At 50.6% G+C, this 17616-nt stretch overlaps 1 protein-coding gene across 23 annotated transcripts in view; it reads left to right on the forward strand.

The window, feature by feature from the left end:
- Positions 1-17616, forward strand: part of Rgs3 (regulator of G protein signaling 3) — a 117042-nt gene that overhangs the window by 39798 nt on the left and 59628 nt on the right. For all 23 annotated transcript variants that reach the window (XM_051187947.1, XM_051187930.1, XM_051187938.1 and 20 more), the window contains 7 exons: positions 344-425; positions 1663-1768; positions 2312-2663; positions 3017-3056; positions 7530-7726; positions 9801-9884; positions 15668-15779. In XM_051187947.1, the coding sequence (XP_051043904.1) occupies positions 344-425; positions 1663-1768; positions 2312-2663; positions 3017-3056; positions 7530-7726; positions 9801-9884; positions 15668-15779 (973 nt within the window). The remainder of the gene's footprint in view (positions 1-343; positions 426-1662; positions 1769-2311; positions 2664-3016; positions 3057-7529; positions 7727-9800; positions 9885-15667; positions 15780-17616) is intronic.

A 17616-nucleotide genomic window follows, 5' to 3' on the forward strand; every position in this document is an offset into this window, starting at 1 on the left:
CTTTAATTGTGGGCCCCTAGCACAAGACAAACTCTGGGCTAAGATTCCCAAGACCTCCATGGGAAAGGAAGCTGAGAGGGAGGCAGGCAGCCGCTGAGGTGTTGGGACCACAAGGGGCAAGGTTTATCCTGTTCCCAGATCCTGTCCATTCTGCCCTCCCCTTGAGCTCTCAGCAGCTTGTTCGGCCCACAAGTCGGTTAAGATGCTGGGTCTCAGATAGGGACAGAGAGTGGCTGCTTGCTCCTCAGGTCTGGTTCCTGTGGAGAGGAAGGTGGTTCTGGGTGGGGCTTAGAGGTTTCCCAGGTTCAAAACTCTGGAGTAATTGGGCAGGGCTGTGTCCTAGATCACTATCCGGAGGGGCAAAGACGGCTTTGGTTTCACCATCTGCTGTGACTCTCCGGTCCGAGTCCAGGCCGTGGATTCTGGTAAGTGAATGGCAAAGGATGCCAGCCCTACCCTCCCATCAGGCAGCTGGTCTTTGCAGATGGTCTGGAGCTGGAAGGGGCCTCACACTGGACCAGGGGCTGGGTTTTCGAAAGGAAAAGAATAATATTTTTAAATGACCCACAGATGAATCTGAAGTTTATGAAAACAGACCCATGATTTATTTTGTTTGTTTTATCAAAATGAAGATAGGTGTTATATTTTGATTCCTGGTGGTTTCTGAAGAGGAACTAAACTTGAATTGTGATGACTAATGAAAGCCATTTATGAATGTTCGTCCTATCTGCCCACTTAACACTTAGAAGTAGACATTCCTAGCTGGGTGTGGTAGCTCATACCTGTAGCCCCTGCACACAGGAGAATTCCAGAATGAGATAATGGAAGTTCAAAGCTAGCCTAGCCTATATCACGGTACTCTGCCCCTTATCAAAACAAAACAAAGCAAAATACTTTCAAGCAAAACAAACAAAAAGCAATAAGAAAATAAGCAGAGGCCAGAAGGTAATTTAGTTGGTACTCACCTTGCAAGAGTGAGAACTCTGCAACACACACACACACACACACACACACACACAGAGCCAGGCACACACACAGAGCCAGGCACACACACAGAGCCAGGCACACACACAGAGCCAGGCACACACACACACACACACACACAGAGCCAGGCACAGTGGCTAATGTTTGTAATTATACTACTGGCAAGGCAGAGAAAGGAAGATGGTTGGAACTTAGTGGAGTAGCTTAGTTAATGGGTCCCAGGCCAATGAGAGTCTCTGTCTTAAAAGAGAGAGACAGCGAGACAGAGAGAGTGCCTGAGGAAAGTCACTTCTTGTATAGAGGTTGTCTGTCCTCTGGCTTCTATATGCATGTGCACATATGTTTCTCCCTCCATCTCCCCCACCCTCTCCCACATTCACACAGACACACAGACAGACAGACACACACACATACACACACACACCCCTTCACCATCACCACCACCAAAAAAGATATCACTTCCTTACTGTTCTAGGAGACCCTTAGAGAGGGATAGCGGTGGCGTGGGGGTGGGGGTGTAGCTAGGGTGAGGGAGAAGGTGGCAAAGGATACCGCCCTGGACAGCCACCTCGTTCTCAGACAGAGCAACAGAGAGAAAGGGGGCAATCCTTGCCCTCGGTCACTAGGGAAGCGAAGGACTCAGGCTTTTTTTTTTTTTTTTTTTTTTTGTCCTTGCAGGGGGCCCAGCAGAGAGGGCAGGCCTGCAGCAGCTGGATACCGTGCTACAACTGAATGAGAGGCCTGTGGAGCACTGGAAATGTGTGGAGCTGGCACACGAGATCCGGTGACGGGGGCTGTGGGCGGCGGATGGCATGTTTCCCCCCACCCAGCCCTGGGCACACTGCCTTGCCCTGTTCAGCTCTTTCTGCTCTCTGTCCAGCTGTGAGTGGTTTACATCGCTCCTCAGGGATGCGTTTCTTGGCCTGGAAACGCAGGCAGGTTCGGGCTCAGATGAATGCTGATCCCACAGCAAACAGCAGGAAAGACTCTAAACAGACCCGGTGATTCCTGCCATGGTTGGGGGGGGAAGGGGGGCTGGTTCCACGTCAGCTAATTATGCTACTGAATGGCCGAACCCTTTGTTTAAGGGTGTGTAGACAGCGTAAATGTTTCAACTGCACGATTTAAAGTTTATTCTGTAAAATATTTGAGCCACTTGACTCTGTGGGGCAACACCCTCACGGTCCCTTTTCCTCTGCTTCCGCAGCAACTCCATGGCATTTGCTTGCTCTCACTTAGCTTTCTTCACTTGCTCTCTGCCCTGCGGGCTTCCTACCCTCACTGGCTCTGGTTTCCCCAAGTCTGAACTCCTCTCTGAAATTTCTAGGAGCTGTCCTAGTGAGATCATCCTGCTCGTGTGGCGTGTGGTCCCCCAGATCAAGCCAGGGCCAGACGGTGGAGTTTTGCGACGGGCGTCCTGCAAGTCCACACATGACCTCTTGTCACCCCCTAACAAAAGAGAGAAGAACTGTACCCATGGGCCTCCGTCCCGTCCTGAGCAGCGCCACAGCTGCCACCTGGTGTGTGACAGCTCTGATGGGCTGCTGCTTGGTGGCTGGGAACGCTACACCGAGGTGGGCAAGCGCAGCGGCCAGCACACCCTGCCTGCACTGTCTCGGGCCACCACCCCCACCGACCCCAACTACATCATCCTGGCCCCGCTGAATCCTGGAAGCCAGGTATGGATCGCTGGATGTGAAAGGGCACTGGGTCCCCCGTGGTAAGCTAAGCATGTCTCCAAAACAGAAAGTTGGGTTGTGAAGACACCTCTGTATGGTAATCTCACCATCCCTGTGGTCCATGGAATGTACTTTAGAACAAGCTGCCAAGAAGGGAGCTGTGGTCTCTCAGAGGGCCGCAGTTTCATGGTGCACGAAGCCTTTTTAACTCTATTCCACCTTAAGGGAACACTGAGTTTCCCCCGTGCCCTATGACACTCCCTCCACTTGCCATTCCCCAGGCCTGTATGCAGCCACCTGCTGGACTGCTCTGCCCATTCTTGTGACTGAAGCTCTTGCTTTTTCCCTTGCAGTTGCTCCGGCCTGTGTATCAGGAGGATGCCATCCCTGAAGGTGAGGTGTCCACTGTGCTAAGCCCTCTCAGTCTGGGGAGACAGCTGAGATCAGCTGAGGTTGGGGGCTCAACTTCCTGCTCTGAGTTCAGAGGCCTTTCTGATGGAATTGGGGTGACCCAGCATATTGATACAGAACCCTTATCCTCCTGGTACCTCCTTCCCCTCACTGAGTGAGTATGTATCTCCTTAAAGTCAGAACTGAGGTGGCAGAGGGGGAATCTAGTGCCTAGTATCATTTGGCTGTTATCCAGTGTTGCTAAGCAACCGTACCTGTTAGGGGCTGTAGATACCATGCTTGAACCTGAATGGAGAGCAGTCCTGGAATGTCGAGCTGTGAGGCCTGAGGTCGCAATCTGCACAGTGAGACTTGAGTCTCCTCACTTCACCTAGAAAGTAGGGTCAGTGATTTCTGCCCAGGGGCCCTTCTGGAGGATTCTGCAGAGAAATGTTGTGTAGTTGCCTGCATGCTGAAACATGGTGGAGGAAAGCCATCGCTGAGCCCTGTAGATGTCCCTGCTATTTAATCCATTCTTCTCCATTGGTGTACATATTCTGGTCAAAAATGGAATCTGGCATAAAGCCGGAGCCCATGAGGGCTGCCCTTAGGCCCTTGTGCACCTGCCACAGAGCCCTAAGCCAAAGTCTGGAAGGTTGAGGCCAGCCTTGCCACGTGGCCTGTGAGCCCACCTTGAGTGTTATTGAACCTTTCTTCAGTGCCTACAGGATACCCTGGACCATTTTCCTTGAGAGTGGCCTTTCCCATCTTCTCTCAGATTTCTTTCTGTGCTGTTTCCCTCCATTAGTGATAAGAAGATGATTCTTAAAGTGAGTACTTGGGCCTTTGAGGGAGAGGGGGCTCCCATCAGGCTCAGGACTGCTGATGAAAGGCACCCCCTTCTTCTCCCTGCTGGGGCCTGTGGGCAGTTGGGCCTTGCCTGCCGGAAAAGAAGCTGTGCTCCTCCTGGGGAGGATCCCGATAGTGATTCAACAGTAAGTGTCTAAAAGCTTTTAGTGGGCACATTAGGGCAGAGGAAATATGTCACTGCTAAATGGCGACTTTATTAGGGGCAGGGCTGGGCTTGGTCTATTTCTGTGGTCCCTGCATCAGACCCAGGGCCCATCAGGCAACAGAAACTTGATGGAACTTTGGCAGAGTGGCTAAGGAGAATGACTCCAGTTGTCTGTAGAGTTTTGAAGGCAAGTCACTGAGGAAGGGACCTGGAGAGATGTGTCACCTGTGTGGGTGTTTGCACGTGGGCTGAGAGCTCTTTGACCCTTTCCCACAAAGCTCCAGAGATGCCCATGTGGTCAGTCCTAAACTGTCTGTGTTTTTACTCTTCTCTAAAAATACAATGCCAAGAAGGGTACAGTCACCTAATCCTCAGGGGAAGGAACAAGCAAGGAAGAGAGGGGATGGTGCCACTAATAACAGTGGCAGTGTTTTGAATTCCTTCTGTCAAGATTGTGTTGTGTGTGTGGGGGGGGCATGTTTGGATGTGTGTGGGTGTGCATGTATGTGGAGACCAGAGATCAAACCCAGGAGCTGTCAACCTTATTTTATCGAGACAGGCTCTGTCACAAGGACCCGGGACTGCTGATTGAGCTGAGCTGGCCAGCCAGTGAGCCCTAGAGATCCTCAGTGCTGGGATTACACACACATGCCCCCTTGCCTAGCCTTTTACCTGGGCAGTGGGAATTAGACTCAGGTCTACCTGGTTAGTGCAGTAAGTACTTTACCAATTGAGCCATCTCCCCAGCTCTGTATCAAGATCTTGACTTTATTTCATTTCTAGTTCAGCACAGTGACCCTTTTAGTATCAAAAGATAATCTTTTCCCATTCTCGTGCCTTAATTCTTTATAGCCCCCAATCCTGAGTTCAGAGGTTAGGACTGTCACCAGGGTGCTGGCCTTTGATTCCTCTCGCCTGCCATGAGGTGGCCTTTCAGGAGGGAGAGCTCAGCCATCCTGCTTCGAATAGCAGGGACAGAGACAACTTAGCCATCTTGCATTGAACAGGGCCTGAGGCCTTTCTGGAGCCTAGAGCACCTATCTGGCTGTAGTCGGCATATGTCCCAGAAAAACTGTCCTATGAAGGCAGAATGACCTCAGATTCGCCACTTCCAGAGCCAGAGGACTGCCAGGGCTCGCCTCTGAAGTTGGGAGCAAAGCCGTGTAATTACTGTGTTTGGTCAATGAAGCAGGTGCTAGAGGAAAAGGAGATGATACCGGGTGTAGGCCAGACAAGAGGTGGCAAGTGGAAGTTTACCTTCGTGGAGCTCAGCAACCGGGCTGCAGTCTGGATTGTTCTAAAAAACAAAAAAGGATAACTTGGGAAATCAGTTCTGGAGAGCCACATCCTTTGCCCAGTATCTCCAGAGGGGAGTGGCAGTGTAGCTTTAGGGAGTAGCTGCCACCTAGATAGGGCTGGTCCTGCCTGGTGTCGGTTACCAACTGAATGGCCTTGGGCAGCTCTCCCACGCACCCCAGGCCTCATTTTTTCTTATCTGGAAAATGGGACTGAGCTGTCCCCTCCTCTCTGGAAGCAGAGAGATGTGTCAGGTGGCTAATTTGTGATTCTTGATGTCTAAGGTGAAGATTCTTTGACAGCCAGCACTGGGCCTAGAAAGAAAACGAAGCTCTTGTAAGTCTCTACTTAGAGCCCAGCACCTGGATTTCTCCACTGTGGACTGTGTCCTTCCTCCCTTCGTTATGGCCTGGTTGGCTTCAGACCCTACTTGTCTGATCCAGGCTGTGCCATGTCAGCTCAGCCTGTCTACTTCCAGACTGTTCTGTGACTTCTCTCATGGCATGCTTCCAGGCCTGGTGGCCTTCTCTGTCGTGCTACCACTGATGGCTGGCATAGTGTCGGAGATCATCCACGCTTCACTAGCATACCAGCCTGGCCCTCCGAGCCCCATTTCTCATGGGGTCTTTTAGCGAGTTTCTACCTGACTGCCCAGACCAGGAGAGGCAGGAAGGTATATGTTCTCTGCTTCAAAGCAGAGAGAACTGTCTCAGATTGGGAAGGAGCTTGCTATGTGTTGCACAGATGCACAGGGTTCCATGCTGCACAATCAGCTTCTGGCTTAGGAAGTCATCGCTCATGTTCAGGGGTGTCTCGTCCAACTCAAGTCTAGCGCGGGTCTCGGGAGACAGGTTGGATTTTTCCAGTGGAAGGCCAGGCTGCTGCACAAACAACCTCTCAAGTCCCAGCGCCAGGTCAGAGGAGAAGCTGGGGTAATTCCTTGCCTCTGTGCCTCCTGTCCCCATCTGGTTACCTGTTCTTTGTACTGTCTAAGCCACCCCAGAATAGGCAGGAAGTGGTTTGAGTTGTAGTGGTTTGAGTGCTGCCACCAGACTGTGATCGCTGGTCACTTGCGGGGGGTGGGAAGGGTTGACATGTTTTTCTCACCTCTCTGTGAGAAGGGGCCTTGCAGGTGGGGGAAGGAAGCAAGTGTGAAACCCTCTGGGCTGTTTCCTCTGTGCTGCGGCCTTGCGTTGGTGGGGAGCTTCCCTGAGATGTTGCTGGGTCACCCAGGTTGCAGAAAGCTAGGGGAAGCCTGGGCTCTGAAACCCAGGCTGAGCACCTCAGTCAGGGAGAACCTGGTGGGTTTCCCCTGGCAGCAGGAACCCTAAGAAGGAGCCTAGGTGTGTATGTGGGAGCCCCATCACTGGGGCTTGTTCCCACTGCCTGCCTCCAGAGCACACACACGTGCCACTTCTTATTCTAGACAAATTGATGGTGGTGGCCAGGTGGGCTCCTGCTACCTTGGCTGACAGAAGGTGTGGACCCTGACATACAAGGGCAAAGCACCCTGTCTGCCACTATTGCTGGGAGCAGAACTTTGTCCACAGGGCCTGGGAGGTGATGAGCAGGAGATCCGGGTTGGGATGGTAATGGGAGGAAGATCTGGTGCCCTGCCACTTGTGAAGCCACCTCTGCTCCCATTCATGTTCCATGTGGGACTGCAGGCTCAGTGGGATCAGACCTGAGGTTTTGGATAGGAGCAATTTCTTGATATCCACTGCACTGTGGTTTTGTTGTTGTTGTTGTTGTTGTTTTGAGATGGGATCACACAGCCTTCTCATGCATCTTGTCATACGGCCTAGGCTGTTCAGCTTTTGAGTTCCTTTGCTTCGGGTTCCTAGATTCTGGGGTTCTTGGCATGTGCCAGCATGCCCGGACAATTTCTTGGTTTTCAAAAGTGCCAAGCTGATAAATGGATAGGTTTGTTTTGGTGCCTGGGTCACTGGGGGTGGGGTGGGGGTAAATCCACTTGTCACAGTTGTAGGCTGGTGACACCTTCCTAGCTGTGGAGTACTCTCTCTCTCTCTCTCTCTCTCTCTCTCTCTCTCTCTGGGTTCCTTAAGGCTGAGACCAGCTGGAGTGGGGTTCACTGACTGGGTCTTGTTCCTTATGGGGAGGGTCCTTTAATGGATGACTCATTGTCCCCTACCTCTGTTCCACAGAACCAGGGACTACCACTAAAGGGAAATCGTACACGGGCCTGGGCAAGAAGTCCCGGCTGATGAAGACAGTGCAGACCATGAAGGGCCACAGCAACTACCAGGATTGCTCAGCCCTGAGACCACACGTCCCACACTCAAGCTACGGCACCTATGTAACCCTGGCCCCCAAAGTCCTGGTGTTCCCTGTTTTTGTGCAGGTGAGCCTGTGGCATGCCCCAGGGTCTCCTCAGGAGGAAGTGAGCACAGGCAGGGATCATCCAGGATCCAGGGCTCCCTTTGGGACAGAAAAGTGGCTTCATATTGTGGAGATTGTCAGGGAAGCAGAAGTTTCCAGAGGCTGTGCAGAAAAACACAGAGCCATGAGAGGATCCTCTCCTTTCCTTCCCAGCTTCCTTACCCTCTGGGGCTGGGAAAGGCGTGGCACAAAGTCCAGCACTGCTGTCAGCCGCCTCATCCACAGGAGTTAATGTTTGAGGGAGAGCTTGCGTGGCTAGCCGCTTTGCGCAGGCGCACACGCCGGCCGGCCAGCAATCACCATGCAGGAGTCACACACCTCTTCCCTTTCTTCTCCCACTTCTTCATTTCCTTCCTTCCTTCTTTCCCTCCTCCTGTCAATGACTTAATCAGCATTCCGTTATGGCATTTTCGAACATAATTTGTTTTTCTTTATCCTTCCCGATCCTCTTCCCCCACACCCCTGCCCCCGGTACTTTTCTGCTGTCGTCATCACCTCTTTCTCACCTTCATGTCGAGTAAGTTCTGTTTCCCCCTTTCCTCATCAACTCTTCCCCCTGCTTGTGGTTCCTGTTCTGGTTAGATGACCCATCCCTCCACCCACATGGGTACATATAATAAAAGCATTTAAAGGTAGATTCTGTATATGAGAAAGCACATACTATATTTGTCTTTCTCAGTTGGGACACCTTACTTAATGTCTTTCCTCGATCTGTCCATTTTTTCCCCCTGCAAACACTGTAATTACATTTTTTTTGTTTGTTTTTTTGTTTTTTGAGAGAGGGTCTCTGACTATTCTGGATCTCACTATGTAGATCAGGCTGACATTAAATTCTTAAAGATCCACTTGTCTCTCCTGACTTCTGGGATTGAAGAAATGTGCCACCATGCCCAGCTTAAATTAGTTTTTAAAATTATAGAAACTGAAAAATTTTTAATTGTGAAGTATTCAAGTTGGGTAGAGGTGGTACACACCTTTAATCCTAGCACTAGGAGGCAGAGGTGGGTGGATCTCTGAGTTGGAGGCCGGCCTGGGTCTACAGAGTGAGTTCTAGGACAGCCAGGACTACACAGAGAAACCGCGTTTCAATAAAATAAAACAAAACAAAATAAAAATAATCAAGATAAAACACATAAGTAAAACAAAGAATTCGAGGATGAATACCTACCAAGGTAAAGGACAGCCAGCAGCTGTCCACACAGAAGTTGCTTTACCTCTTCCTTATTTAGTGCCCCCCTCCCCACTGGAGACCACCGCCACCCCTGCCCCACCAGCCTGGCTTGATGACCAGACTTGCTCTGCTCTCCATCAGTTTTCCTGTCTACTTATGGATACCTAAGAGGTGTCATCATTCAGCCTCCGTTTGAAGCTCCATCCCTGCCAGAGTGCATAGTTGATGTTTGTTTCATTACCTTTCTATAGCCCTTTGATGAGCTCAGGGACTTGGGGGCCATGTGATAAATATGTACATTCCCGAGGACAGGTGCTTTTGGGAGGTCAGCCAGAGTTTGGGTGTGCTCTCTGAGCTGGACTGGACAGGGTGGCAGGATGAGGAGTTTGAGTAGGAACTGGTTGCTGGGGAGACCAGTGAAGTGAGTCAGTTTGCTCAGCCTGGGACCTGAGCAGGGCAGGGACCCACTTGACCTTGAAGAGATGTGAGTGACCAAATCTCTTGGCATAGGACTCTCAGGCTGCCTCCTGGGCCTGTCAGCAGAGACCTTTCAGTGAGGCTCACACAGGACAGAGGAGGGCTGGGAGGGCCTAGGAGCCTGTTGTGGGGGCGGGTACCAGGGGGAGGGCTGCAAAGACTCAGGCTGTGGCTGAACTTCCTGTAGAGAGAGCAGCTCTTTTGGTCAGGCCGGGCTGCGCAGGGCTGGAGCAGAGCCTTTCTGTTTCCACTGTGGGTGTGAGGGGTGCGCAGGGTCAGGGGTAGGAGGGGGGCGGGCAGTCTTGTCTTCTCCCTGTGTAAGAGAGTTCTCTGATCTGGCTTTGGCAAGGGGACCTTTGCACTCCCACTCAGCGTGATTGGTTTTCAGCCCCTAGATCTCTGTAACCCTGCCCGGACACTCCTGCTGTCAGAAGAGCTGCTGCTGTATGAGGGGAGGAACAAGGCTTCCCAGGTAAGGCGTGCCCGGCCCAGCAGGCTTTCCTGCCGGATTTCCTTGCCTGTTCATTAGGCCCCTCACTTTCTCTCTGCAACTTCAGGATGGAGACCTGAAACTCATTCCAAAAGCCTTACCAAGTGCGAACCCAGCTTTTGCTTGCCCACTAGTTACAATAGCAATCTCATTGCCGGTCAAAACATACCTCTAGTCCCTAAAGACATCTCATTGTTTATCCTGAGCCCCTCTAAGGAGGAGAAGATGGCAGCTTACTCCAGCTGAGACAGTACCCGAGACATTTAAAGTTACTGGCCAAAGCACATTGTTAGAGGGATGTTGGAGTCTTTCTGTATGAACCCATCCCCAGACCCTCTTCTGAGATCTCAGTCTATTGGTACCTCTAATAGCCCACCACTTCCCTACCCCCACCCTCCCACCTCCCTACCCCCAACCCTGGCTCTAGCTCTGTCAGCAGGGGTCAGGGAGGGAGGGCTTGTGTCATTCTTCCTGGCTGGGAGAACCTATCTCTGGCTGGGAGAACCTCCTTCACCCACACAATTGGCCGGGTCCCAGCTCAGTCCTGGGATGGAAACAGTTTAAGAGACATTGGAGCCCTGGGATCTGGCTGTGCTACTAGTAGGTCCTGGGGTGAGGGCAGAGTACTTGCTGCAGCTCAGGCCCTGGTGCAGAGCTGGTTCTGCTAGGGTGCATGGCTGTTTGGATCTGTGGAAACATCAGGAAGCTAATGGCAGGAAGTCTAGATCTAGCTCTGTTCCTGGCTTCTGGTGACTGCTGCCTTCTGTATCAGTCTTTCCATCTGAGTAATGGGTTTGTGCATGTCTGAGGCAGAGGGCAAGCTCCGAGGTTGGCCTCTTGCAGCCTCCTTGTCCTGGGCACTCTGTGTGACTAGAGCTACAGAGGAAGTTGGCTTGGCTTTTGTTTTGTTGTAAGCAAGCAAATCAGAACACCTATGTTCCTAATGAGTACTGTCTCTTTTATGGGAGACTGCTTGTTTCTCCGGTGCTGATGATTCTGATGAAGATGGGGCCCTTCACAGGCTTGTTGTGCATGACCCCAGGGCATAAGGTGCTGGAGCAGTCAGTCATCAAAGATTAGCCTGGGACAGTAGCTCCGTGTTTGTTGTCTTAGGCCAAAGAAGGTCAGTGGATGCCAACTCTTCAGAGTATGGGAAGCAGAATGCAAGCTTTACTAAAAAAGGTTACAGACAGTGAAAATTTGAGGGAAACTAAGCAAACCTTCTGAGAGCTTGTGTGTGTGCATGCACGCGTGCACGTGTCCCAGGGAGGAGAAATCCATTGGTTTTCCTTCATTTAGCTTTTATGAAGCAATGGCAGAAACTTGAAGAAAGCTGATGTAGTCTCTGTTGAGGTTGGTTCGTTCTCTGGGCTGTCATGGGACAAGCCGATGGAGAGACCACACACTCTATGCCTGTCCTCTGGATCCGACCAAGGAGATGGGCCGTTCATGGCTCATATACTGGTGCCCAGTTATGCCCAGTTATGGGTGGTTGAAGGCTTGCTCTGTTCATCTCTGACTTTAGCTTTGGTCTTCTCTGGGTTCCTGGTCACTTGACTTGGCCAGCTACCCTCCAACTTTGTGGGTATCTCAAGGGCTGTTAGCTATGCTAAACTTCTCTCGTTTACAGGGTCAGCTTGACCATGGCAGAGGGTGTTAACCCTATCCCACCCACCAAGTCTTTTTTGGTTACCTCCTTGTCTATGGGGTCTCCTAGGAGGAAGTTTCTTGCTAGAAGCCATCCAGGCTTACAATTTGGTCTGTCACAATCAGCTGCATTAGAATCAAGGATGGATGAAAGAACAATGGTCTCTTATATAATTCTCTCAGGGACTCCCAGAGCCAGCCAGCGGCCTGCTATGACTGGCCCAGAGCCCTGTCTCTCCTCTTATCTGGCCAGCTTGGTTATCTCATACCCAACTACAAGCCCTGACTTCTGATTTAACTCTTAACTTTCCTTGCAACCCCAGTCTCTGTGCTCACTGCAGCATATGCGGACACCCTTGCAGCCTTCACCACAACCCTTTCCCCTTACTGCCTGCACAGAGCTTAGCTCCTGCACCACTGGGGTTGCTGACACCACTTCTGGACCTGTCTTTGGAGAGCTTTGTTAGGGGTTTCAGCCAGTCTACCTCCCACCTGCTCTGGTGGGAGAGAAATTTCAATGGGAGATGGATCCAGGTGGCAAGAGTGAGCAGTCCCTTGGGACTGAGTTTCCTGCATACATGTGTGTGGCAGGTAAGGTGTGCATGGTCAGAACTAGAGAGTTGTGACTGTATATCTAGTGTATCCAGAAGAAGCCAGGTAGGGATAGCAGCCACCTGGAATATACTTGCATGTCTAGTATACTGTTTCCTGTCTTGCTCACTATTAAATCCACAAACATTAGGCACTTAGTGTATATTCTCATTGCTCATGTACGCTAGATGCCTGATCCCATGTTACACACTTGATCCCAATTAGCCCTGCAGCATCCTCACCCTGGGAGAGGAGAAGCACAATAAGGAAACTGAGGCTTCCGTGATGTTAACCAGGATCCAAGAGTTTCAAGACTGGCAGGGAATGGAACCAGGATTTGTACTTGGTTCTCTGTCTGGGTAACACTTTTCATGGTGCTTTTGGTATATTTGTTAAAGACAAAGGAAGGAAAGTAAACTATAGAAACATTTCTCTCTCTCTCTCTCTCTCTCTCTCTCTCTCTCTCTCTCACACACACACACACACACACACACACACACACACACACACACACACCTTGCATCCTTGCCTGCTGCATCTTTGGAAGCTGAGAACTAAGATCGAAGGAGGTAGTTTGAGGAAAAGAAAATTAAGTACATCCCTTCTCCTTGAAGTATGATAGCAGCGACATAGAAGGGCTTTGGTATCATCTCATGTGCCTCTAACTGAAAATGGAAAGTAGCAATCATGGGGCCTTGGGAAGCTTCTGAGAGCTTTAGCCCCCTTGAGCCCCAGGGAGTCACAGATTCTAGTTACTTTTGTGTCACTCTCCAGGGAATAACTTTTCCCAAAGCGGTTTCTGGATGAGCATGGCAGCCACTCCACAACAGCAGAGTCATTAACCGGATAGTGCTAAGCAGTTGAGCAGTTGGGCATTTTGCATTCCCTGAATGTGTCCTCTACCCCCTAGCATCTCTTCTCTGAGTAGATTGATATCAGGGAGCAGCTCTAGTCCCACAGCACAAACTGCTCTCTCCCCTCCCATCCAGAAGTCATAAACTTGCTGATTGCACATCCAGATCAAACCGGTATTTTGTGGTGGCCTTCTTGTTTGTTTGTTGTTTTTGTGTTTTCAAGACAAGCTTTCTCTGTGTAGCTCTGGCTGTCTCAGAACTTGCTTTGTAGACCAGGCTGGCCTCGAACTCAATCTGCCTGTCTCTGCCTCCCTAGTACTGGAATTAAAGGCGTGTCAAGTTTATGGCAGCTTCTTATACTCACATTCTGACCACACTTCTGGTCATTGAGGATTCAACCAGGCCTTCTCTAGGTTCCAGGAATAGTATGAGGCCTGAGATGCCACACCCTCACTCTCACTCTCACACTGACTCATCAGGTTTACCATTAACTAAAGCACCAAGGTGTTGTCTATCGACCCAGCCTCATGGCCCAGTTCCCAGGAGAAGGCTTTGGTTAGGGTCACTAGGAAGAAGTTACCCTCCAAGTTATAAGGATTCTGCGACTAAGTCTTGAAACTCTGGGAAATGTGTGTGTCCTAGAAGCGTGTGAGAGGAAGACTCAAGGTCTTAGAACCAGTGGTTGAAGGCAGCAGGTAACTGGACTGTGGAGATGGGGTCACTATGGGATGCTGGGGAGCAGGGTTCACATGCTTTGCTCTGGCATGCTTGCCATCAGCCTTGCCTTCAGCCCTGTGCCAGCCCTGACCTTTGTCTGACCGACCTTTGGGGGAAATTTTCTCTCATGCCTTAATCACTTCCTGTCTAGACCATATTCTCAGCTCTGGGAACCAGGCTGGGATAGAGGCCTGGGGTTTTTCACACCTTGTTGAGGCTCCTCCCACAGACTTCCTCTTCCAATCTTTCTGCCAGCTTCCCTATGGGTCTGGAGGTAACAGCCAGACTTCCCTGATTGGGGGACACGTTTTCGTGGGGACATGAGGGTTTGCCTAGAGCAGCAGCCCCTTGACTTTGTAGACCCCTCCTCAGACAATCTATTACTGTTCTTGATACTCTGTCACTTTCTCCTCTGCTGCAAGTACAAAACCACTTCCCTGTCTAATGTGAGCATTGGGAACAGGCAGACTTGAGGAATGGCCCAGGCTGTGTGGCTATGGAGAAGTCACTTAGTTTGTCTGAGCTGTAAAGGGCAATGGTATTGTTTAAGGAGGATTTTGTAAGGCAAGCGTAAGTATCCAGCGACTGGGATACTGTATGGAGATTGGGTTGGACAGGGTTCACTGTTAAGATTCCTTCTAGCCAAGAATTCTAGAGCTTTTGCGTTTGGGACCTCTTGGAAGGGGACATAACCCTGAGATAGCCTACTTAAGGACATCCCTGAATTGTCTCTGTGGGCCATCATATATATATGTGTGTGTGTATATATATATGTGTGTGTGTGTGTGTGTGTGTGTGTGTGTATGTGTGTGTGTGTATGTGTGTGTGTATATGCATACATGCATGCACACACACATATACATATGTGTGTGTATGTGTGCTTATAAAGAGAGAGACAAGCTCTTACCACATAGCCCAGGGTAGCTTAGAGCTTAGAGCCTAAGCTGGGATAGCCTCTAACTCTCAATTCTCTTGCTCAGCCACCAGACCATCAGGATTGTACATGTATATAACCATGGCCGGCTTTTATTTTTTTCAACTGCAGAGGCGCCTCTGAGAACATCCTTACATGTTCATGTTTATATATTCTTGTACTTCTGTAGGGGAGCCTCAGAGGTGGGACTGTGGGAATCATCTTTAACAGCTTGCTAGCTCAATATCAGCATGCGGGCTTTTTAAGTTTGGTTAACAAATCACACACTGTGTCCTCCAGGGTGTGCCAAGCCCTTCAGGCTGGTTCTCCTTGCTTTAGAAAAGATGGCATGTCAGGTTTGGCCTCTCAAAGAGGAGTCTCCATAGTTAATAATTCTTTATTATTATTGTAATTATAGAATCTGAAATAGGACTGTATGACTTTAAGGAAAGGCTGCTGTAGGGCAGACAAAGGAAAGAACAGGGTAAACCTTAGTGGGCATAGAGAACCAAGTGGGTTTTTTTTTTTTTGCATAAAAATATGCTGAGCACATCTGTCAGTTTACCTATAATGTCTAAAAATAGCCTTTCCTTTGTTTTTGGAGCATAGAGGAGATTAGCGATTATGTACAAGCCTGTACCAGAACATAAATAACCGCTGTTTGCTTGAACCAATTTCTCATTGGTATACTTCAAAAATATCTGTGAGAAATTTGGTAATGTTACTCCATGATGCTTCCCTTCACAACATAGAGGGCTTGTAAAAACAAAACAACAACAACAAAAAAGCTTGAAGGAGTCAGGTGTGGGGTGAGGTATGGGGACACCCCCAGTCCTGAATAAGGCTCTTCTAGAAAACTAAGGGACAAACTGGCTGCCCCCACTGCAAGGCAGGCCTCTGTCATTGGCAGGGTCACACTTGGAGTTCCTTCTGGTTCTGCCTGTCATGGCATGGGCGTGTTTCCTGGACCTCCAGGGGACCTTGTGGCTCCCTGCATCCTGGGGGACAGCAAAGCAGACTGTGTTTGTTCTTCCCCTGAACAGGTGACACTGTTTGCCTACTCAGACCTGCTGCTCTTCACTAAGGAGGACGAGCCAGGCCGCTGTGATGTCCTGAGAAATCCCCTCTACCTCCAGAGTGTGAAGTTACAGGAGGGTAAGAAGGGCCTGGATACCCCAGGGGCAGTGTGATGGCCAGCTAAGGACTTTCTAGAAACTTGTCTGCCAGTTTCAGTGGGACGCTTGAGAATGTGCTGTCATGTCTGCCTGGGGATGGCAAATTTCCAGATGTCACACCCTAAGCTGGCTAGCTTTCCACTATACCTTCATCTCCGCAGGAAGTTTCTATCCTAGGGATCCAAGGAGAAGGGCAGGGAAAGCTTTGGACTCTAAGACCTGTGTCAAGCCTTGGGGAAGTTACTAAAGTCCTCTGAGCTCATTTCCTCTCTGTAAAGCAGGATGATAATAGCACTTCAGAAGCTTGCCGGGGTTAAGTTAGGTCATTTATGTAAAGGGCCTTGCTCCAAGCAGGTTCCCAATAGAGGCTTCTTGACAATGATCTGTGGACACTCCTTTTTAAGCCAGTGTGTGGGCCTGGTCAGAGTCTTAGGAAACTGGAGCATACCTGAACATCAGCACCAAGCTGGGAATTTCTAACCCAAAACTTTCCATGGCTCCCTGGCCCATGGGGGACCAGGGAACGGAAAGCCAGCTGCGGGTATCTGTCCAGCCACAGGGTTTGGCGCCTGAGGTCTCAGCCCAAAGGGGCTCGGTTTCCTCTCCCAGATTATGCAAACAACAACAGACCTGTGTGAGCTCAGGGCAGCAGGGGCACGGGGAGGAAAATATTAGCCTCGAAAGAATTCTGTTTTGGCGGGTTTTGCTCCAGAACTTCCTGACTGCTTGCAAAGCCATCCTGTGTGCTTGGTGCCCTGGCCTCCTTGAGAACTGGCCTCCCCCTGGGAAGTCCTTCACAGTCTTCCCTCTCTAGCTCTGTCCTGCTCAAGGATGAGGGTGGCTACTGATAGGAGAACAAGAGAGGCCACTAAGGGGAGAGCAAGACACCACCCTCAGGGCCAGCCGATGAGGCAATGGGAAGAGCAGACCTCTCAGCATCTTGGGCACTGGCTCTGGTATTCCAGATGGTTCCTCTTTGCCCTCCAGTGACTCTGCACTTGGCTTCTTGCTACTCTCCCACCTTCACACACACACACACACACACAAGCATGCACGCATACACGCACGCACTCACGCACGCACACAGACATGCACTTGTGCGAGCGCTGCTTCCCATAGCCAGCCTGGCTTCCTGCCCTGTCCCCAGCTCAGCTGAGCTGGGACCTGCTTAAACTGAATGGGTACCCAGCAGAGCAGTTCTCAGTACCATGCACTAGACACACCAGGGCCTGAAGCCTGATTGCTGCACACACTGAAGGTCCAGGCCCACAAGCCCAAATCTCTTATTGGCTCGCCCTCCAGGGAGTGGGGGTGTTCTACTTATAACCTCTATCTGAATGCCCCCAGTTCCCATGAGTCACCAGTGGCTTCCTGCCAGCTCCAAGGTGAGAGGACTAGAAGCACCTGCAGATGGAACCCAGGGGGCTTCTGGGAAAAGTTGCCCAGTACTCATATCACCTTGCACCCTGTTGGGGGGAGGGGGTAGAGGCTGGGGGCTGGCTGGGTTTCCCCTCCTGAAGCCCCAGGTCCTGGGCTTGAAGTTTGAGGGGTTTAGACACACTCTCCTACTCCAGGCAGTGATGTTCATGGTGAGTGGGCTGAGACCCTGTCTGCCCGTAGATGGTGGGACAGCTATATGAAAGCTAAGGGTCAACGATGTCAGAGCTAAGGGTGGGTGACCCAGGCAGCCCATCTCAGGCAAAGTGATCATGGACATGAGAGCGTATGGGGTTGGAAAGGGAGATGTGTTCCTGTACTGGATTTCCTGGGTAGACCACAAGTCTGAGAGGGTTTGAGAATGACCTCTGGGGAGCCTG

This window comes from Phodopus roborovskii, unplaced genomic scaffold (genome assembly GCF_943737965.1).
Source record: "Phodopus roborovskii unplaced genomic scaffold, PHOROB, whole genome shotgun sequence".
Classification (NCBI taxonomy): domain Eukaryota; kingdom Metazoa; phylum Chordata; class Mammalia; order Rodentia; family Cricetidae; genus Phodopus; species Phodopus roborovskii.